A 22,162-nucleotide genomic window follows, 5' to 3' on the forward strand; every position below is an offset into this window, starting at 1 on the left:
TGGTTGGGTTTGGTGCGACTAGAGCTGGAAATGCAGTAAATTGGGCAGGTGTTGGGGGTTATATCTGATGTGGTGATTGTAACCGGGAATTCATGGTGGGGCCTGGAGATGGATGGGAACTTTTCTCCTCCTCTACCCTGACCCTCACCTCTCCCATCCCTGCCCAGCTCGAGAGCACGGCAGACACCACATCCCAGCACACACATCTTTATTAGACCGGATGTGGGATTCCCAAACCCAAACAGGCTGCTTCTGTCCTGCACCAGCGCAGCCATAGAGACCTTCCCCCTAGTTCCTGGGGAGACCAGCTCCCCTCTGGAAGGTGTCAAAAGTTAGTGGCTGTCGTGGGTGCCCTGGAGCCCCTGGTATGGCAGGGGAGAGAGTCACGGCTGTGCCCCGAGTCGTCCTCCCCTAACCCTCTGCGCTTAAGACGCTGCCCCTCCTGGAAAAGGGCGGCCACGTCCAACAATGCATCCTCGATGTGCTGCCCCAGCCGGTGGGAGTCCTGGAAGGAGAGATGTGTCACGTCCAGGAGAAGCTGGGAGAGGAGCTCCCAGGGGCTGAGAAACAAGAGGTCTGGGGTCCCCGTTCCTGGGTCTGAGGGGTGAGGGGTTTGGGTATTAGGACTCCTGGATCATGGGATGGTCGGGAGATGGGAGTCTGCGCTCCTAGGAGAGCAGGGAAGTGGGAGTCCTGAGGGAGGAAGGGGCGGGGGTGGGTTAGTCTCACCGTTCTTGTGCTTGATTTTTTGCTGGAGATGTGGAAGGTGATCACATCATCCCCCATGAAGATGTAGGAAACACCATAACCATGGTCATCAGCCTTGACAGGGACAGAGTGAGGGCAACAACATAGCCCCCGGTCCCCCTCCCCACCCCCCGCTAGGTAGGAGTGCGGATGCCCAGCCCCCTCCTCCCTCCCTCAGGGCCCAGGTCCACTCACAGGCCCGAATCCACCACCAGAGGAAACATAGTCGGGGTAACTGTGGACGTCGAACAGGTGGATTTGCTGAACAGGAATCTGGCTGGTGGCCAGCTGCCACTGCTCCGAGTGAACCTGAGGGACAGAAGTCGGTCACGTGTGCAACAAAGACAAACTGACCGGCAGGTCCGCGCCGCCTTGGCTGAACTATTTCCCTTAAATCTGCGCCGCTCTGCCCCTCCGCTTCCTGACGTCACCCCTCTGCCCTTCTCCCTTTTGACCACACCCCTTTCCTTCTCCCAGAACCCGCCCTCTCTCCTTGTCCCCCCTCCCCCAACTACGCCCCTCTCCCTTTCAACCCCTGACCCCGCCCCTGTCCTCTGACCACGCCCCTCGCGTTTCTTTCCATAACCACGCCCCTCTCTCCTGGCCCCCTTTTCCCTCTCCGCTCTCTCCCTTTCTTTCCCGGGTCTCCCTAACTCTCTCCTCTGTTGATACCTCCTTTTTCCAACATCACCCTCCTTTCCCGGAAGTGCCTCCCTTCTCCAGTGGTTTGCCACTTCCCTCTTTAACCCTTTCCCTGCACCCCAACCTGGTCCAGGAAGGGAGACTGCAGGTGGAGGAATTGGGAGACGATGTAGAGAGCAAAGAGGTGGCGGTCGACCCCCTGTCCACTCATCGCTGCCTTCAGCAGAGCTTGGTGCTTGTCTACCGCCAAGCGGAACAGGGCGAGGCACTGTGGGTCCTGGGGTCCCCGGGGAGGTCACAGGTCATGGAAAGACAGGAAGTGGGCTTACTGCTGAGGCCTGTCACACCCCCGGCCTCAACCTAGCTTGCAACATCCCTGCAAGGCAGAGATATCAACTCTATTTTGCAGAAGGGAAACAGGCACAGAGAGGGGAAGTCATTTGCCCCGGGTCACACAGCAAGGCAGAATCAGGTGGATTCCCAGGGCTGTCTGACTCTAGGGCCCAAACTCCTTCCATTGAACCATAATACTTCGTAAGTTGGGGGGAGAGGGAACAGAGGTGCCTGGGGGGTTCTGAGCAGAGAGGTTATATAGGGAACATGAAGAATGGTACAAATGAAAGGCACAAGGTCACACAGAGGTTAAATAAAGAGACCCGGGCTCCCTCTTAGGTGCTCCCCCAGTGCCCTCTGCGTGACCTCCATTAAAGCACGTATCACACTGTGCTGAGCTGTCTCCCCCCATCAGTGAGCTCCTTGCGGTCAGAGACCAGGCTTGGTTCCTCCCCTGTCCCATCACGGAGCTTGGACCTGAGAAGGTGCTCCTTAAAAGTTCGTAAATGTATGAATGAGTATGTGGAAATGACTGAAGCCTCAAACGAGGCCCACACCCACTGTCTTCTCTTTGTCCTCCATGGCTCTCACAAAGTTGCAGGCCTCCCTCGTGCAAGAACGCACCGTCTCTGTCCGCCCTTCCAGGAACAAGCGAGTCATGGTCGACTCATAAGTCAGGCAGAATTGACCCCTGTCCTGGGGACAAGGAGGAGAGGAGCCTGTCAGCTAGGCCCAGGAAGTCTTCACGGACTCGACCCCCCTCTGTCTGGACCTCCAGCTCCTCCTACCCATGGACATGTGATTGGGAGAGAGAAATCAAGATGGCGGACTCACCATGGCAATAACCGAGAAGTCATTAAAGGGGTCAATGCGGCGGGTATTGGGGGCCCAGGTGAACTGAGGTCCTGAGAGGGGGTGGGGGTCGGGAACCCAACTGACCCGAAAGTAGGCCAGCTGCAAGGCCATCTGGATGAAGCTGTCTGAAGAGAGGTGCCAGCGTTTGATGAAGCTCTTGCCGAAGTGGGAGAAGGGGAAGACGTGGCAGTCGATGTTTCCAGACAAAGTCTTGGCTCCCCTCAGGGCTAGAGAGATGGATAGATGGATCTGCCAGAGAAGGAGGAGGGAGGAATGGCCAGGGGTTACAGATAGGGGTAGGTCAGAGCTGGGAATGGGGCTAGAAGTGATGGGAACGGAGTCAGGTTGGGGTGGAATATGGAAGAGGGGACAAAGAAGGGAATGGAGCTGAAGGGCTAAAGATGGGGCTGGCAGTGAAGGTCAGGATAGGATTTGGGGTTGGGGATAGGGATAGGATGGGGAATGGGGTTGAAAATGAGGACTGAATTGGAGCTGGGGATGGGGTTGGGACTGGGTATAGGATGGGATATGGGTTAGGGTTGGGTATGGGATGGAGTTAGGGTTGAGGATGGGGTTAGGGTTGGAGATGGAATTGAGTTTAAGAACAGCAGTGGAGTTGGGGATGGAGATGAGTTTGGTGTGGAGATGAAGTTGGGTTTGAGTGGGGATAGAACTAAGTTGACATCGGGGATGGAGATGGGATTGGGGTTGAGCGTGGGGTTGGGTGGTGGGAAGAGGGTTAGTATGGGGTGGGTTTGCATTTGGGGTTGTGGTTGGGATGGGGTTAGACTGAAGATAGGGTTGGGGTTTGAGGTTGGGGCTTTTTGGGGGATGGGGTGTGGGTTTGGTGTTGGGTTAGGGATGGGGTTGATTTTTCAGTTGAGATTGCAGTGGGGATGAGGTTAGAGTCAAAGCCAGGAATTTGGGGACCTGGAAGAGAGGCCTAGAAACCAGGCCTAACCTTGTCTGGAAGGTCCCAGTGCAGCCGCTGGGGCTGGGGCAGTGAGAGGTCAGGGTGCCCCTTGCAGTGACCATCGGCCGCGTAGCCCAGCTGAAAGCATTCCGTGGCCAGAGTGAACTGTGTACAAACGGAAGCTGTCAGAGTCCCTTCCTCCCTCTGGACCAAGGGACATCTAACCAGGGACCTCTTTTCTTAAGTCCCTTCTTAAGGGGGTCAGGGACAATCCTTGAGAAACAGAAACGTCTGATGGTCACAGGTGGGTTCTTGGGGTCATACTCATTGAGAGCAAGGCTAACACTAATACTCAGTGCTTACTGCCCTTGTACTTCTGACAGGCGGATAAAGAGCCACCAATGGCTGCCCCAGCCCTCCCGAGACAACCCCCGCCATGATCCTAGGACAGGAGAGAGAAAGCTGGGCATAGCATGGGCTTCTAGGGCTCAGCATTCCTTCTGATTGAGTGGTACCCATGCCCTGCTGGTGGTTAAATGTTTTAAATCAGTCCTGATGGAGCACCTACTATGGGCCAGCCTCCCACTTAATTTCTCCCTAGAAAGAAGGGATTAAGATCCACATTTTGACATTAGAACTAAATGAGGAGAAGAACCTCTCACTTTATGCCTCAGAGTTTCCATTTCTCTTTATCTTACTCTATGTGACATCTCTTTGTTCAAAGTCAATATGCAGAGATGACAGATGACAGGCAGTGTCTTGAGGGTCTGAGGTTAAATTGAATTGAGAGTGTCATTTACCAATATAATCAAAGGCAAATTCCCATTTTATAAACAATAAACAGGCACAGAAGACTCAGTGCTTACCTGGGGCTGCTCTCAAGATCTGGAAGCAACCTCCCTTCCCCTCATACATGCCTAATCCACACCCTGGATCCCAGCTAACCCCTCATGCAACACCACGGAAGACTGGGAAACCGGTGGGGTGCAGACACCACCCCTTATGATTTAGGTACTAAGTGAAACAGAGAAAAGAGAGATGCTAAGGTTCTCAGGACTGGAGTGGAGCTTAAAGATAAAAGAAAATCCAACCTTTTCACCTGATGAAGCAGAAACTGAGGCTCAGAGGAGGGGAGTAACTTGCTGAAGGTCACACAGCAAACCAGAGCTGGGAGATAGGTCTGACCCAGTGCGAGTATGATACGGTTGGTCACACTCTGGTCTCAGAGCATTCTGGATTCTTATTCTCACTCTGCAACTTCTGGCTCTGTGACTCTGGGCAAATCACTTCCCTTCTCTGAGCCCCACATGCCCATTCATCAAAGAAAGGTCATAGGGACTTCCCTGGTGGTCCAGTGGTTAGGACTCGGTGCTTTCACTGCTGGGGCCCGGGTTCGATCCCTGATTGCGGAACTCAGATCCCACAAGCCATGTGGCACGGCCCTCCAAAAAAAAAGAGAGAGAGGGCTTCCCTGGTGGTGCAGTGGTTGAGAGTCCGCCTGCCGATGCAGGGGACACGGGTTCGTGCCCCGGTCCGGGAAGATCCCACATGCCGTGGAGCGGCTGGGCCTGTGACCTGTGGCCGCTGAGCCTGTGCGTCCGGAGCCTGTGCTCCGCAACGGGAGAGGCCACAACAGTGAGAGGCCAGCGTATCGCAAAAAAAAAAAAAAAAAGAGAGAGAGAGAGAGAAAGAAAGGTCATAATCCCAGACACCCTTTTTTGCTGCGGGGCAACCCTGGTCTGGTCTCTGCCTCTCTCTGAGCCTCCGTTTTTCCTCTGACCTTAAGGCGCTGGAGAAGAAGGTCTTTGGAGATGGGCGGCGGGGGGGGGGGGGAAGCAGCCCGCAGGGTGGGGCCGGCCAGCTGCCATACCTCCCACATGTGTCCTGAGATGGGGCAGTCAGCCCACGAGTGCTCCACGCTGAGGCCCAACTTCCCGTTGGAGAAGACGATTAAGGAGAAGGATTTGTCAAACCAGCTGCGGGGGGAGAGTTCAGAGTATTCACCAAAGAGGCCAGGAGGGACGTCGGGGGGCTCTCTGTGAGAACTCAGGGGGTTTCTGTGGGGAGATCTAGGAATCTGGGCTGGGGTCCTGGTATGGGGAGCTCTAAGAAGGTGGAGGTACTGATGGTCTCTGAGATGTGTCTCAGGTTTGGAGAGTTCAGGGCTTTTGAAAGAATGTGATAAAAAAGTTCAGGGTTTACGGATGCTGAGAGCTTAGGCGGACTCTCCCAGGGGCCTCAGAAATCAGAGTGGTGCCTGGTGGGCATCAAGGAAGTTGTCTGAGGATCTCTACGTAGGCGGGGTCCCAGGTGTGAGGTCCTGGGTTTGGGGTGCCTGCATTAAGGTCTGAGGATTCCATAGTTTGCAGTTCTGAGTCTGAGGTCCCCAGGCTTGGGGTCTAGCTGCATGTCTCTGGGTCTAGGGGTCCCAGGTTTGGCATTTGTTAATCCTCATATCTGGGGTCACTGGGTCTGAGATTCTGAGTCTGGAGTCGCAGGTCTAGAGTTTCTCAAGGTCTGAGGGTCCAGGTCAGGGGTTTGGTGGTCCTTAGATCTGTGGTTCTGGATCTGGGGTCCCAGGTCTAGCGGTTATCTGCTTCAGAGGTCCCCAGGTCTCAATGCATTGGGTCTGGGGTCACAAGTGGGGTGGGGTCCAAATCCCCAGGCTGACTCACCGGTCGTGGCCCCTACCGGCCAGCAGGGCGTGGGCGTAGGCATCTAAGGAAGCTGCGGGGTCCTCCCTGGTGAGCCCCGCGGGCTCAGAGTCGAGTGATACAAAGAAAGCAGCCCCTTCGACGGCCTCCAGGGCCTCCTGGGCCTGGGTCTTCAGGGACCTCCGCACCTGGGCCCACATGTCCCTGTCGGGGGAGTGCCTGAGTTCCGGCTGACTCTCTACCCTGCCCAGACTCCACCCAGCCTGCAGCCTCAAGATGCTGGCTGGACCTCCGGGCCCCCAGATCTGTGACCCTCACCTTGGAGCAGCCGTCAAGGCCGCCAGATGCTCCTCGTGGGGGCAGGCAGGAGAGGGGTCGTCCAGGATTCGCTGGAACTGCTGCTCCAGGGCCCGCGGGGAAAGCAGGCCGCTTTGGGTGTGGGTCCCCAGGCGGAAGAATCGGCCCCGGTGGAAGACGGCCACGTGTCTGCTGTCCCGGAGGTGGCGGATGTGGTCTAGGGGTGATACATTATAAGAATAACGTGGTCTGTGATGACCTAGATGCGTGGAATGGGGGCGGAGGTCCAAGAGGAAGGGGATATATGTATACATATAGCTGATTCACTTTACTGTACAGCAGAAACTAATACAACATTGTAAAGCAGTTATACCCCCCCCAAAATAAAGAATAACGACCTTTATTAGGCACTTTACCAAGTGGCTTGCACTGTCTGACACACTCCTTTAATCCTCACCACCCTAGGTACCCTTATTACCCCATTTTAGAGAAGAGGAAACTGAAGCTCAGAGAGGGTAATAATTTGCCCAAGGTCACACAGCTTGGGAGTTACAGAGCTGGTATTTGAACCCAGGCAGGCTAGCTCCAGAGAGCGTGCTCTTAGCCACTACACTGTTCTGCCTCTATCAGTGAGGAGGGGAGAGGGGGCTCACCTTTGTGGACCCCGGGAATTCGCGTGGTGTTGAATATCTTCTCATACTGGGCAGAGCACAAGGGCCGCATTCCCATCAGCAAAGTCTGCAGGAGGTCATGGGCCCATGAACTGCTTCCCAGGACCCATGTGGCCTCATGGTCTCAGGACCACAGCCTCTGTCCCCAGCCCGCGGGGGCAGCCCTCTTACCGGCAGGATCTCCTGTCGGTTCAGGCGGTGGCGGTACAGGAGGAGGGCGTGGACCGCGTTCCCAGCACGGGCGGCCTGCACGGGAGTGGGCGTGACATACAGGAAGTCCTGCGGGCCGGTCCAGGGGATAGCAAAACGCCTGGGGTCAGGTTTGCCTCTGATGGGGGCACTGACCCCAAACACAGGTCTTGATCCCAACAGAGGCAGGATGGTGAAATCCAGATTGTGATTGAGGTCACTGACCCTAAACCCCACATTCTACCCAGACACCCCAACCCTAGACCCCAGGAACTATGAACCCCATCCCCGGCCCGGTGCCTAACCTCCTTCTCCCCTTCTCACCATCATATAATAGTTGCTATTCACCATCAGTGAGTTCCGGGAGCGCAGGTACACAAATTCTTCCCACCAGTCACTGACCTAAGAGTGGGTCAGAGAGACACACAGCTGCGGTGTCTGGGGTCAAGGTATGGGGGGTGAGTGGGGGAGGGGAGCCCTCCAAGACTTTGCTATGGCAAATAGGGAGGGTGGAGCTCAATGAAGGAGGCATCAAGATCAATAACTAGCAATAACCTAGAAGTCCATCGATGGGGGATCAGTTAGCTAAACCATGTAACCCTCGTGTTATGGAACACTTCACAGCTGTTAAAAATAAGTTACATCTGGGCTTCCCTGGTGGCGCAGTGGTTAAGAATCCGCCTGCCAATGCAGAGGACACAGGTTCGAGCCCTGGTCCGCGAAGATTCCCACATGCCGTGGAGCAACTGAGCCCGTGCGCCACAACTACTGAGCCTCCACTCTAGAGCCTGTGAGCCACAACTACTGAGCCCGCGTGCCACAACTACTGAAGCACACGCGCCTAGAGCCCATGCTCTGCAACAAGAGAAGCCACCGCAATGAGAAGCCCACGCACCGCAATGAAGAGTAGCCCCGGGTCACAGCAACTAGAGAAAGCCCGCGTGCAGCAACGAAGACCCAACGCAGCCAAAAATAAATTAATTAATTAATTTTTAAAAAAGTTACATCTACATTACTGACAGAGAATGAGCACCAAGACAGGCTGCAGAGTGAAAAAGGCTAGGCACACAACAAGATATATGAAACTATCCCATTTTATTTAAAAAAATACTACTAAGGCCCAACCTGTTCACCAAGTGGATGAATAGACAACCAAAATGTGGTCTATCCATATGATGGAATGTTAATATAAAAAGGAATGAAGTTCTAAGTCTTCGGGGCTACAACGAAAACATTATGCTAAGTGAAATGACTCAGGCACAAAAGGACAAATAGTGTATGATTCCATTTCTATGAAAAATCTAAAATAAGCCAATTCGGAGAGACAAAGTAGAACAGAGGTTGCCTGGGGCTTTGGGGAAGTGAGAATAGGGAGATTCTGCTTAGTGGACACGGAGTTTCTGTTTGGGATGATGAAAAAGTTCTAGAGAGAGATAGTAGTGATGGTTACACAACGCTGTGACTGTACTTAGGACCACTGAATTGTACACTGAAAAATGGTTACAGTGACAAATTTTATATTATGTATATTTTATTTTATTTTATTTTATTTTATTTTGCGGTACATGGGCCACTCACTGTTGTGGCCTCTCCCGTTGCGGAGGACAGGCTCCGGACGCGCAGGCTCAGCGGCCATGGCTCACGGGCCCAGCCGCTCCGCGGCATGTGGGATCTTCCCGGACCAGGGCACGAACCCCTGACCCCTGCATTGGCAGGTGGACTCTCAACCACTGCGCCACCAGGGAAGCCCAATATATTATGTATATTTTAATCACAATTAAAATTATATATGATATTTGTTTTATATATAATATTAAATATTAATGTGTTATGATATATAACCTATTACTAAATACTTTAAAATTATATGTTATAAATAAAAATTATATACTTAAATATATGTATATATCTCCCTGGGTATAAATATATGTATATATACACTCAGAAAAGACTCTGACCAAAGTGTTTCTCACAGGCGATGGTGGGAGAAACAAGAATTAAAGGGAGGTAGTCAGAGAGGACTTGAATGTTTTCTAGATGTTTTTCTTTCTTCTATGTCATAGAATCGCGTAGAATTTATGAAGACATACATGTTTGCTTGCGTCTTAAAGTTCATGGCATCCTACACTTCCTTACACTTAGACTAGGCAGGATGTAGTTGTCATTCCCCGGAAATGTGCAACACCTTCTGGAAAAATCCATAAGTTTCCAGCGAACGGTAGAAAAGTTCGATATATTGACCTAGCCAGGGGTTATCTGGTTATATGCATACATAAAACTTCATTAAGCTGTACATGTAAGATTTGTGTATTTTACAATACTAGGAATTCCCTGGCTGTCCAGTGGTTAGGGCTCTGCACTTCCACTGCAGGGGGCATGGGTTCAATCCCTGGTCGGGAACTAAGATCCTGCATGCCCCTGTGGCCTGGCCAAAAATAAATAAATAAATAAATAAATAATTTGTAACATTATATGCATATCATGTACCATTTTTTTCAAAGAAAAGCCTCACCAGCATCAAAGCTTGCTAAAGTCTGTGACTCAGAAGAAAATCCTAGAGATAATTGTGGAGCAAGATTTTAACTTCCAGGAACCCAACTGTTGGGATGGGAGGTCGGGGAGGGGTGGGGCAGTAGGGGCGTTGGGGAGGTGGCGGTGAATCAGAAAATCTCCAAAGGAAAAAAAAAAAAAAAAAAAAGAAAGAAAAAAAAAATCTCCAAAGCAAAGCAAAAATTAATCTGGTTTTAATAAAGGCCACTTTAGTGCACTGCACCAATGGCTTTAGGTACATCATAGGATCTTTCAGGAAATGCTACATTGTCAAGGTTCTTACCGTATTCCTGACGATACAGAGGATGAAGCTGTGCGGAAAGTAGGAAGATACGGACAAGTCGGAGTCAAAAAGCAATTGAGAAGAGATGGATTCTGAGCGTGAAAGTCTTAGGGATGCTTAAGCCAATTTATTACAATTTACATTTCCGTTTTTCTGAGCTTGCTTGGGAGTGATAGTTGATACAAATCTATGTCTAAGTAAGCCTGAGCTGTTTTAATGTATACAGTTGATTCTTATCACTCGCGGTCATTATGTCCTGTAAAGTGGCAGTGAACGCTGATTAGCGAACACTGAGCCATTGTTCCAAGGGGAAATCAGGGTCAGGTTCCTTCCAGCCCTGTTCCATCTCAGCTGGGAATGTGCGCGTCGGGCAAGCCAAAATTTTTGCCATCCTGCGCATGTCCGTGAATGACTATGAAAGTGCCATGAATACTGATATGGGGTTACAAATACATTTTAGCAAGTCAGCAAATCCGCAAATACAGAATGCATGAATAATGAGGATCGACCTATATTATAAGTGATAAGAAAGCACTGTGTTAGACTTTAGTTATTTTCCCTTAGTTGTCCATAAGATAATGGTGTATGTTATAACTGGCAGTGCCTTAGAGGTACAATGAAATATATATAATATGGTGTGTATATACATTATTTATATATAATAAACAACACATGTTTATATAATTTATATATTATATAATTGCTCTATTATTTATATGTGTATATATATATATTTTTAAAGAGCAGAATCTGGTCCAAGAGCATGAAGGGAAAAAAAAAAAAAACCTTAAAACTAAGGCTTGTTGGGCTTCCCTGTTGGCACAGTGGTTAAGAATCTTCCTGCCAATGGAGGGGACACGGGTTCGAGCCCTGGTCTGGAAAGATCCCACATACCGCCGAGCAACTGGGCCCGTGCGCCACAACTACTGAGCCTGCGTTCTACAGCCTGCGAGCCACAACTACTGAGCCTGCATGACACAACTACTGAAGCCTGCGCGCCTAGAGCCAGTGCTCCACAACAGGAGAAACCACCGCAGTGAGAAGCCCGCGCACCTCAACGAAGAGTAGCCCCTGCTGGCCGCAACTAGAGAAAGCCGTGCACAGCAACAAAGAACCAAAGCAGCCAAAAATAAAATAAATTTATGGAAAAAAACCCACTAAGGCTTGCATAAAAAGAATGAAATATTGCCATTTGCACAACATGGATGGACTTAGAGATTATCATACTAAGTGAAGTAAGTCAAAGAAAGACAAATATTATATGGTATCACTTATATGTGAAATCTAAAAAAGTGATACATCTGTCTCTTCTTCCTACCTCCACCTCATCACATGCTGCCTGACAGGTATTTGTGGCTTCCTACGGAATGGGAGGCCTGGAAGCCGCTTACAGGGTGACTCGCTTACTGGTTCTATGCCTCGGTTTCCCAAGGATCTCAACTCAGACTGCGTTCTAGGGCTCTAGCTCCTGAAATCATAGTAGAAGCCCGTTTGGCGTCTTTGCCCAGACAGGGGAGAGGAAACAAGAACTGGGGGCGGGGCTTAGAGACTCAGCAGGCCAGAGGAGGGGCTGAAATGTTGAAAGGGGCCCGGAATTCTGGTTTAAATATTGGAGGGTTGGGGGCGGAGCTCTGGATGTGGGCGGACCCCGGAGGCGGAGCTTAGATTATTGAAGAGCCGGGCTCAGAATGCGGGAGCATGGGGGGACAGGGCTCAAAAATGTTGGCACAGGATGGACGGGTTCCAGAATATGGGAGAGGAGGGAGGAGCTCAGAATATTGGATCCATCTGGGGCTGGGCTTAAAATATTGGAGCGTGGGGGCGGGGCTCAGAATGTTCTCACGTCTGGAGTGAAGCTCCAATCTCCGCTGGGCCTGGGAGTTGTGGGCGGGGCGGGGGGCGGGGCGGGGGGCGGGGCGAAAAACTGGCAGGGTTAGGAGGGCCGGCTCAGAACCTTTGCCTACAGGATGCTGTACTCACATAATTGGACGCCCACCAGGACTTGAGCTGAAGGTACCACTGCAGCAGTGACGCCTGAAGCCTCAGGAATTCCCGTGCCAGGGCCGCGGTCCAGTCGAAGTCCTCGTCGGAGAGGACGGGTCGGACAGACTCCAGATACTGAGGGGCAAGGAGGGGAAGACGGCAGGTCACACCCCACTGCTCAGCAGCCTCCCGCCCCATCCCCGGGTACCTGGCCCACCTTGCGCACAGTGTCCTGCACGGAGGGCACAGGCTGACGCGGCAGGGAGCGTTGGTAACTGAAGAGCATTGGGCGGCGGCCGGAGAAGATGCGAACCAGGGCCTGGCGGAAAATTAGTGGTTCATTAAACTCCTCACTGCAGCCCGGCAGCCAGGTGTCGGGGGTAGCGGGGTGGCAACCCACAGAGAGAATTGGGCAGAGAGAGTTTGAGCAGGGCTCTGCCCCTCGCATACCAGCCAGGTCTTGGTGCGTGAGGACATGGCTCCGTGGGGTTGGAGGAGCCAGCCGTGGTAGGACAGAAGTAGCCTCAGGGCCACATGAAGCGTGAAGATCAGAGCTCCCCACAGACACGAAGCAAACAGCGCGGCCGCCAGGACCCCCCGAAGCCTGTGATGCTGTCCACCCCTGGGGTGGGCGGGTAGAGAAAAAGAGTATAGGCCTGGGTCTCCTGGCCTCAGAACACCCCTCGCCTCCAGCCCCACCCAGCGCCTGCCGTTCCTAACACTGACTCTGATCTTTTAGCTGTTGGAGGAATATCCTGTAGCATTAGAGTTGGTCAGAAAAAGTCCAGTTTCCTCATTTGCTAGGTGTGATTTTTTCTCGGTACACCCACCATCTCCTCCCAGGACTGCGGAGACACCAAGCTTCTAAAATCACTTCCCATGGAAATTGGCGGGTGCTTAACAAATAAGAGCTGGTATTTCTAGTGAAATATACCAGATCAAATTACACTGTAAGGCAGTGGTTCTCAATGTGTGGCCCTTGGACCAGCAGCATCAGGACCACCTGGGAGCTTGTTAGAAATGCAAATTTCTGGGCCCCATGATCTCCATCTCTTGGCGTTCAGGCTAGCAATCAGTGTTGTAACAAGCCTCCCAGGTGACTTCAATACAAACTCAAGTTCAGGAAATGCTGGCCTAAAGATACAGTAAATCAACATGTTTGCAAAGTTGCAATCAGACAGGCTGTGAGCAAATCCCACCTGGAGGACTCGGGGCAAGCCACTTCCCCTCTGTGGGTAAATCTAGCCTTCCTAGAAATTTCTATGTCTGATCCTGGATCTGCCCTTTGAGGCCCTCTGCACAAAGTTTGAACCTTCTTCCCCAGGAGGACTAATCCAAGAGTTAGAACCTGCCACTTCACCCACATCTGGTTTCCAAACCTTCCCCAACAACTATAGTAATTCAACCACTCCTATTTAATAACCTCCTAGTAATGTACTGAATATTCCACATGCGTGATTTTGTTTAATTACTCCAACCACCCTAAGAAGCAATTATTATTATTCCCACATTACAGGTGAAGACCCTGACACCAAGAATGGTGAGCTCTCTTGCCCAAGACTACACAACTGTCGATTAGCAGAGTTCATACTTCCATTAGTATATATAACCATAACTGGATATTGTCTAGTTTGCCACCATCCCCTTTAGCAAGAAGCAGCCAGGTTGGAAAATGTACAGAGACAAGAGAGGAAATCACCTCCTTTTACTTGAGTCTGTACCTTTATTTATCTGACCCCAAGTAAGTCTCAAGGGTTACTTTTCTTTAAGGGGCATACATGCTGATAGAGAAACTTACTGGGTGGAGGGAAAGGGATTAGGAGGTTACTGGGCTGAAGTGGGAGACCTCACCAGTCTGGCAGCAACTCTTTGATTTTCTCCATCAGTCCTAAGGAAGGATCCAGCTGGAGGAACCAGGCAAGCTGGATTGCACTGAAGAGGAACAGCCAGCTGAGGGGGCTAGCAGGGAACACACCTGTGAGAAAATCGTTCTGCGGAGAGGAAAGGGCACCTATTCAATCAATTATCCCATCTGCTCAGCACCATTCTTAGATGTTGATTCAGCACTGAGCTGGCTGTACCAGACGCCGTGGGGAACAGACACATCTGGGTCTTGCCCCCAGGGAGGTCAGACCAGAATGAAGTGAGTACTAATGGCGATAGGATAGGGCACGTTGCTCAGCCTGAAGGAGTCAGGGAGGGCTTCCTGGAGGAGAGGTTACTCCCAGGCAGGACCCCGAAGGTGAAACTGTCAAAAAAGCAAACTGGTATCCCCTATACAGCAGGGTCCAGAGCTCAGGAGCTGGCCATGGGATGACTGAGGAATGAATGAAAGTGTTGGGTAACTAATCAGACTCCCAGGGAAGCATGCTAGAGTTGACTAACATTTCCTTTTAAGTATTTATTTATTTATCTTTGGCTGCGTTGGGTCTTTGTTGCTGCCTGCAGGCTTTCTCTAGCTGCGGCGAGCGGGGGCTGCTCTTCGTTGTGGTGCGCGGGCTTCTCATTGTGGTGGCTTCTCTTGCTGAGGAGCACGGGCTCTAGGCGCGCTGGCTTCAGTAGCTGTGGCTCGTGGGCTCTAGAGCGCAGACTCAGTAGTTGTGGCTCACGGGCTTAGCTGCTCCACGGCATGTGGGATCTTCCTGGGCCAGGGCTCGAACCCGTGTCCCCTGCATTGGCAGGCGGATCCTTAACCACTGCGCCACCAGGGAAGCCCCAAGAGTTGACTAACATTTAATGAGCACTTACTACATGCCAGGTGCCATTTGCAAGGCTTAACTCTTTAATTAACTCCCAACAACCCCGTGAAGTAGGTACTAAGATGTTCTCTTTTTACAAAAGAAAACACGTAGGTTCAAAGTCACACAGAGAGCATGGTTAAGCCAGGATAAGAGCTGCTGTTGGTTTTGGTATCACCACCAGGGCTCAAGAAACCACTCCCTCTCCTCTTCCCACATTTTAATAGCCAAGAAGGCCTCAGAGATCATGGTTTAGACCTTGGGCTCTGGAGTCCCCACCCTCTGCGTTCAGATCTCTGCTCTGTCACTATCTAGTAGAGTGACCGCAAGCAAGTGACTTTACCTCTCTGTCTCAGTTTCCTCATCTGTAGAATGGGAACAATCCCAGTACTTGGCTCATAGGGCTGTCACAAGGGCTGGATGAGGAAATATTCCACAAATGCTTACTGCAGTCCAACAACAGTGACAAGACAGCAAGATTCCTGCTCTCATGGGGGATAGAGACAATACCTACATAAGTAAAGGCTTTAGTGAAGTGGGTCGAATGACGAGAGGTGCTATGGAGAAAAATAAAGCAGAGGGCTCGGGGTGGGGGGAGCAGAATGGTAAATTGCATAGCTCATAGCCAGGCACACTGTAGGTCCTCAGTAATTATTATGATGATCCCCTCTGTTGCTAAGCTACTTCTCACTGGAGATGTAGTTACTTGGCAGTCTCCCTTTGGCTTGGCAGGAAAAGGTTACTGGCAAATGTGGTTATTTTTGTTGTTTAATTTTTTTTAAAAGAAATTTTCAGTTCTTCTATCTAGGGCTCTGTATTGCAATAGAACAGGGGCATCCTAATAACAGGAAATGTCTCCATAGCACTTCCCAAGTACAAGGAGCGTCATTAAATTATCTCGTTCCCCTGTCACTCAGTAAGATAGAAATTATTATTATCTTCATCATATGGGTGAGGAAACTGAGGAGATAGGAAGTTTGAAGAACTTGTTGAAGGCCACATGGCCAGGAAGTGGTGGAGGTAGGATTTGAACCCAGGTTCCCTGGCTCCAGGGTCCACTGTCAATCACTTAAACCATCCGGGATGCCTTGTGACCCTAATGCACCAGGATGAACCACAAGGTACCGAACTCTGAAGTCTGCCGTATCTCAGAATTTCATATTCATTTGGAAATGATTTCAGATGACACTCAAATCTCCTGCCAATGAACCACCCACTAAGTGCCGGATGCCGTGCCATATGCTTGGCCCAAGTGACCCACTGCACATAATTCGCAACAGCTCTTTTGGCATAGATATTGAGATCACATTCTAGAAAAGCACCCCAGGATAGTGCACCCCAGGATAGTGGGGCCTCAGCATGGACTCCAGAGCCAGACTGCTAATTCTAGCTCTGCCTCTACTTCTGCATCTTAGCAGCTGTGTGACCTGGGAAAAGTGAAAGCACCTCTCTGGGCTTCTGTTTCCCCATCTGTAAAATCGGACTAATGATAGGCTTACCTTAGAAGGCCCTAATGGGACTTCCCTGGCAGTCCAGAGGTTAAGACTCCATGCTTCCACTGCAGGGAGCGCGGGTTCGATCCCTGGTTGGGGAACTAAGACCCCACAAGCCGCGTGGCACAGCCAAAAACAAAAAGCCCTGATGAGGACCAGATGAGCAACAGAGTCAAAGGGCTTGGTTGGTACTGAGCCTGAGACACATTACTACCTAGTCTGATTTTAGAAATGAGAAAGCAGAAGCTCAGAGAAGTTACTAACATGCTGGAGGCTACACAGCACCTATGTGGCATGTAAGACAAGAATCGCGATGCTGGAGTGGTCACTTCTGTGAGCCAGGCCTTCTGCTAAGACAACTAATGCTTACAACAATCCCTTGAGGCAGGGACTGTCAAGGTTCCCATTTTTTAAGTGAAGAAAGTAGGGTTTAGGGCTTCCCTGGTGGCGCAGTGGTTAAGAATCCGCCTGCCAATGCAGGGGACACGGGTTCGAGCCCTGGTCCAGGAAGATCCCACATGCCACAGAGCAACTAAGACCGTGCACCACAACTACTGAGCCTGCGTGCCACAACTACTGAAGCCCGCATGCCTAGAGCCCGTGCTCCGCAACAAGAAAAGCCACCAAAATAAGCCCATGCACTGCAATGAAGAGTAGCCCCTGCTCACCGCAACTAGAGAAAGCCCGCACGCAACAACAAAGACCCAACGCAACCAAAAATAAATAAATAAAATAAATAAATTTTTAAAAAAGAAAAGAAAGTAAGGTTTAGCAATGAGTCTATGGAATTACAGCTCTGGCATTGCTGATGGCACAGCCCCCATCTTGGGACCAAGTTCCAGGAGCTACGGCTTCAGGGTGGTTCCTGGGGTCCCAGACTGGAGAGGAAGGATGTGAGAGCTCCACGTGACCATCAGGGAGAGAGGCAGCTATGTGATAGAAAGGCAAGAGTTGTCATTATTACAATTATCAATTAATACTAATATGAGGATCTGGTGGGGGCCATTTGCAACAGGTGACATGAGTCAGAAAAGAGCTTCAGAGGTGACTCAAATACAGGGGTGACAGTCAAAATATTCGACACAGCAACACCCGTCCAAATCTGTCTATAAGCATAGAAATCAGAACAGTGGTTGCCTTGCAGTGAGGGTGAGGTAGGGAGTGCTGGCTGGAAAGGAGCTTGAAGGAACATCCTAGAATGATGGCAGTGCTGTCTTGATGGGGAGTTGGTTACACAGGTATTATACAGGTTACAAAGATATTACAAAATTCAAGGACTGTACACTTAAAAACAATCTGTGCATTTTTCTGTATATAATTAGATCTTAGTTGAAATGTCTATTTATGTGTATATATATAAATGTGTGTATTTAACCACAGGCTAACATTTTAGCTGCTGGGTTGGCCTGAGGTGCAGGGGGTTCCAGGGGCGGGGTCTCTCTGGGAGTTTGGGTTAGTGGCTATTTATTCACTGGAGCAGATACACCTCTATTTTAATAACCATTTTAACAACCAATATGGCCACAGAAGTGTGATCCACCCTGCTCAAATGTCTCAGCTTCCAGAGATCCTCCTGGGCTGCCCCCTGGTTTTATTATAACACCTCCATGCTCCCTCTTCCCTGCCTGCTTTATCTTCCTCCATAGCACGTCACCACCTAAAATACTCTATGGTTTGCTTGTTTATCTTCTTTATTGCCTTCTCCTCCAGCTTGATCAAGAGCTCCATGAGGGCAGATCTGTCCGTCTTGCTCCCTGCCGTGTCCCCAGTGCTCCAAACAGTGCCAGGCGCTTAACAGATGCTCCACAGATATTTGGTAAATGACGAACAATATTATAATCTAAAGCTAACACTTACTCAGCACTTGCCATGGGCCAAGCACTTGGCTCAGTGCTTACATGTAAGAATTTGTTTAATCCTCGAAACTGTCCTGTGAGGGAGGTGCTACCATCACTCCTGTTTCACATGTGGGGAACCTGAGTCTCAGAGCAACGCGCTTGCCCAAGGCCACAGAGCTAGTCAGTGGCAGAGCCAGGATTCAAACTCAGTCCTGGCAGACCCCATAGGTGTTCAAGACCTGTGTTCACAGAAAGAGGGTGTGACCAGCAGGGAGACTCCATACGTAGATGGCGCCAGAGTTCTAGAACCAGGGAGTCTCGGGCTGACCTGGGTGGGCCCTGGGTAGATGTGGGCATTCTAGGGCAAGGAGTTTGTCTTTTCTAGAGCTGGGGCAGCAGGGTTTGTGGTGATGGGTAACTAGACGATACAGACAGTGGAGGTTCACATCTCAGAACTGTAGGGAGGGTGCGCCACATACTGGAGAGGGTACTGGAGGTTCACAGCAGGGGCAAGGAGGGGCCTCTCAGACCCAGTGGGTAAGGACTATGGCAAAGGGGGGCCTTCAGGATTGGGGTGTGGGCTACCCAAGATGTTGATCAGCCCATGGGGTTCTGGAATCGGAAGCACCTCGTTTAGAGGTAGAGATGAAAGGGAACGATAAGGGGACTGAGTTCCAGAAAGTGGAGTGAAAGTTGTGTTTGTGGGTGTGGGGAGAGTGGGAAGGGCTTCCAGGAAGTGGGTACAAGAGGTAAATGGCAGTTCCCAGTAGGTGAGGTTGAGGATCCCGGAAGTGAGCCAAAGAGAACCCGGAAATGGCTTTAAGGGGTCCTGAAGTAGGTACCAAAATTCCCAGAACGGGTGACAGGATCCCAGAAGTGGGACCACCAGGATGCCGGAAGGGAGCCTCAGGCATCCCGGAAGCAGGTAACTGGATTCCCGGAAGGAAACCAAGCCGCAGCCCTCCTCACCCAGAAACGGGACAGATGCCTTTTCCAAGAGCGCAGTCCGGAGAGGTAGATCTCCTGCAACATCGGGGCACTGAGCTCCACTTCTCCCGCGTCCGAAGTCAGCGAGGGTCGGAAGCCCACGGCCTGGTGCGCTTCAGCCATGTCACGCTACAGCCCTGGGAGGAGGACAGAGGGTCATTCTCCAGACACCCAGCCCCTTCTCCGCAGACCCAGGGATATAGGACGCCAGCTCACCCTTCCCTAACCACCTGAGGGGTCTTGAGGGTCCTGGCCGAAGACTCCGGTATCGGGAGGACTTCAGTTGGGGACCTCTGTGAACGCACAGAAAGGCAGGAGGGATAATTTGTGGGATAATAGCCCTTTTGCGGCTATTCTGAGAACATGGTGCGGGGACAGTGACCCCCCCCGCAAGGGCCTTTCAAGATTCGGGGTTCGGGGCGGGAAACCGGTCCAGGGTGAGTTGCGGGATCTCGGGAAAAACATTAGTCCCAAAGCCATTTGAAATGAACACCTGCCGGACGTTGGCATTGTCCACTCCATTTCCGCTTCCCATTCCAAGGCTGGGGCTGGGGGGTGGGAGTGAGGGGGGATTTGGGTGGGGGTTCTCTATAAATTCATACGCTCTGGGGTAGCCCAGCGTCCCCTCCCCCCGCCCCCGGGCTGAAGGGGATGCGGGGGGGAAGCACCCTACTGCGCATGCCTCGCGGGCAGGGATGCTGAGGCTGAGAGCAGAGGCGAGCGTCGAGGACAAGTGATGGAGAGGCCCGCACTCCCAACCCAAGACACAATCCTCCAGCCCCCGCAGGAGCTCGGGCCCCTCCAGTCCGGCACTTACCACGCTGAGTCAGGGGTCCGCCGATCGGATCCTGGAGACCAAGCCCGAGTACACCCCCCCGACCCCCGATTTAGAGCGCCGGACTCAAGCCTCCCACTTGCACATGCCCAATCCCAGTGACTATGAGTCCAAGACTTGGTCGATGGGCCTCCGGAGCACCTGTCCGCCTCCAACTATCCAACATCCAGGAACCCGGATTTCTGTCTAACGGGTGCCTCGCCGGGTATTCAAGTCCCAGGTTTTAACCCCGCCCCCTTCCAATCTTCTATCCCCGCCCCCTCCCAATCCGCGCGCTCAGTTCCCGCCCCCTTCGAATCCCAGCGTCCAATCCCCTCCGTCCTTTCGATTCCCAGCCCACAGACTCCTACCCGCCTGATTTCTCCACCATTGGGCCTTCCCCGTTCTACGCAGCACTTCTCCTCCGAACCCCAGTTTCTTCGACTCTCCAGTCCACTCTTTTGTCTCTTTTCTTTCTCTTTGAGGAAGGAAGCTCAGCTTGGAACTCACAGCCCACGCGCGTGGGAGCCAGAGTGAATCTCAGCCCTACCACCCAGGAGAGGGGGGAGGACTGCTTTGGGGTCAGGTCGGCCCACCAAAACCACCCACGGAAGATGCAGCTGCAGGGATTAAGTTGGCGTGGAGGTGCTACAGCAGATTGGATTCAAGTTAGTCAGAGGGACTTCCGTGAGGGGAAAAGTGCGTGGGTAAAGGTGAGGGGCTCAGGGACCGAGCTCAGATTAGGAGGCCAGAATGGGCACAGACAAGCAAAGACTGAAATATGGAACTCTCGTTTTATTCAGCTCTGGACGTTAATATTCTTTGTCCATGCTGGGTCCGGTGTGCACGTGGTCCAGCCCAGTCGCTGCCTAGGGAGAGCCCAGGAGGTGGAGGTAGGGGAAAAGAAACTTGGGGTCACGGCTCCGATACACAGATGGGTAGACTGAAGCCAGGGGACGAGCAGAGATGTGCCCAACATCACCCAGAGAGCCGGGCACTGCGCTGGCCTCCTTGCTTCAGGCTGGGGTCCTGGAGACGCAGCAGGAGTCTGGCCGCGCGCCGCCGGCGGCGCCCATAGCTGTGTGGATCCTGAGGCTTGCGGCCCGCCTTCCCTGAGAGCTCCTTGGTGGAGGCAGAGCGGAGCCAGTATATGATCTCTGGCAGGCGGTGCGTCTGGCACGTGCCCAGTGAACAGAGGTGCCTGTGCTGCTGGGAGACCTGGCGCTGGGGCCGCCTGGGGATGGAGCGTGAGAGAAAAGCGGGTTCAAACAATCCACTCGAGAAATGGAGCCCTGTGGGCGACCCAGAACTCCGAGATTGGCGGGCGCGTTTCCTGATCAACTTCCGATTCCACCGAAGCGGAAAACCGCCTAGAGAGGTCGCACGCCCCTCGCGGTCTCCCTCCGGCTCTGTCCCCGCTGACACCGGCGTTTCTCACCTGCCCGCGGAGTCCGGGTCCCCCAGGGTGGAGGAGGCGAGGAGCAACAGCAGGAGGGTGTGGGCTGTCATCGTGGGGGTGGGGCGGGCGGGGTCCGAGAAACCAGTGGGTGAAGCGGCTCCTCTGGGCTGCCGCCCCACCCCCTTCCCGGGCCTGGAAAATGCCCCCTGAGCGCCTGCTTCAGTGCGAGGAATCCGGGCGTCCCCACTTCTCAGGCCGAGAAAATGGAAGCCAAGAGCCACACCACGCCAGAAGGGCAGGATTAGGATCCGGGCACCCACCTCCCGCACCGCGGCCACGGAGCCCTCACGGGTCCCGCCGAGGTGCTATCTACGCCCCTGGGAAGCCTCGGGAGACGCGACCCCTTTAAGGCGGAGAGAGGAGGGGCGGGGCAGCTGACACCTGCAAGTGACGTCGCAGCTTCTGGCTTCCAGGAAAGGGGTGGGGGCGGGGAAGCGCCAGGCTACTTAGATGCGAACTCACCCACATCTGTCAGGGACCAGACTAGCGTCAAGTCTCAGGGGACAGGCGACTTCCAGAGAGGGGGCTGGGCAATGTGGGACATTGGCAATTGGGACGGGTGGCAAAGACAGCCACCTGAAGTTGTAGAGAGAGTCTGAGCCCTAACACCCTCCTGGTAGAAGAGGAATAGGTGTAGACGGGTGTAGGGTGCAGGCAGGCCTAGAGCTCCAGCTGTACTGAAGCAGGTGTAGGAGGGCCATGGAAAGAAAAGCCTG

General features: G+C 52.3%; 2 protein-coding genes across 2 annotated transcripts; both read right to left on the reverse strand.

Annotated features, from left to right (window-relative positions):
- Positions 1 to 191: 191 nt before the first annotated feature.
- CPT1C (carnitine palmitoyltransferase 1C) lies at positions 192 to 20,219 on the reverse strand. The gene is made up of 19 exons (XM_065898431.1): positions 19,991 to 20,219; positions 19,156 to 19,310; positions 13,969 to 14,108; positions 12,568 to 12,739; positions 12,335 to 12,436; positions 12,115 to 12,252; positions 7,626 to 7,703; positions 7,284 to 7,391; positions 7,095 to 7,179; positions 6,463 to 6,658; positions 6,166 to 6,348; positions 5,361 to 5,466; positions 3,539 to 3,655; positions 2,662 to 2,826; positions 2,284 to 2,418; positions 1,514 to 1,666; positions 943 to 1,056; positions 730 to 822; positions 192 to 505 (listed from the first exon to the last, which is right to left on the reverse strand). Exons 2-19 carry the CDS (start codon positions 19,294 to 19,296, stop codon positions 326 to 328), a joined length of 2,406 nt encoding a protein of 801 aa, XP_065754503.1. The 5' UTR covers positions 19,297 to 19,310; positions 19,991 to 20,219; the 3' UTR covers positions 192 to 325.
- Positions 20,220 to 20,965: 746 nt separating this feature from the next.
- On the reverse strand, positions 20,966 to 21,496 carry ADM5 (adrenomedullin 5 (putative)). Its single transcript, XM_065899615.1, has 2 exons — positions 21,426 to 21,496; positions 20,966 to 21,221 (listed from the first exon to the last, which is right to left on the reverse strand). The coding sequence occupies exons 1-2, from the start codon at positions 21,494 to 21,496 to the stop codon at positions 20,966 to 20,968; spliced, it is 327 nt and encodes a 108-aa protein (XP_065755687.1).
- Positions 21,497 to 22,162: the final 666 nt, after the last annotated feature.

Source organism: Phocoena phocoena, chromosome 20, assembly GCF_963924675.1.
Source record: "Phocoena phocoena chromosome 20, mPhoPho1.1, whole genome shotgun sequence".
Classification (NCBI taxonomy): domain Eukaryota; kingdom Metazoa; phylum Chordata; class Mammalia; order Artiodactyla; family Phocoenidae; genus Phocoena; species Phocoena phocoena.

What these genes read in the sequence shown, in the direction of transcription:
- ADM5 (XM_065899615.1), bottom strand. Translation starts at nt 21,496, where the DNA reads ATGACAGCCCACACCCTCCTGCTGTTGCTCCTCGCCTCCTCCACCCTG. An exon ending in GACCCGGACTCCGCGGGCAG is followed by an intron (nt 21,222 to 21,425) that starts GTGAGAAACGCC and finishes CTCCATCCCCAG; the next exon opens with GCGGCCCCAGCGCCAGGTCT.
- CPT1C (XM_065898431.1), bottom strand. Translation starts at nt 19,296, where the DNA reads ATGGCTGAAGCGCACCAGGCCGTGGGCTTCCGACCCTCGCTGACTTCG. An exon ending in TCTCAGGACACATGTGGGAG is followed by an intron (nt 3,656 to 5,360) that starts GTATGGCAGCTG and finishes GTTTGTACACAG; the next exon opens with TTCACTCTGGCCACGGAATG. An exon ending in ACTGGGACCTTCCAGACAAG is followed by an intron (nt 2,827 to 3,538) that starts GTTAGGCCTGGT and finishes CTTCTCTGGCAG; the next exon opens with ATCCATCTATCCATCTCTCT.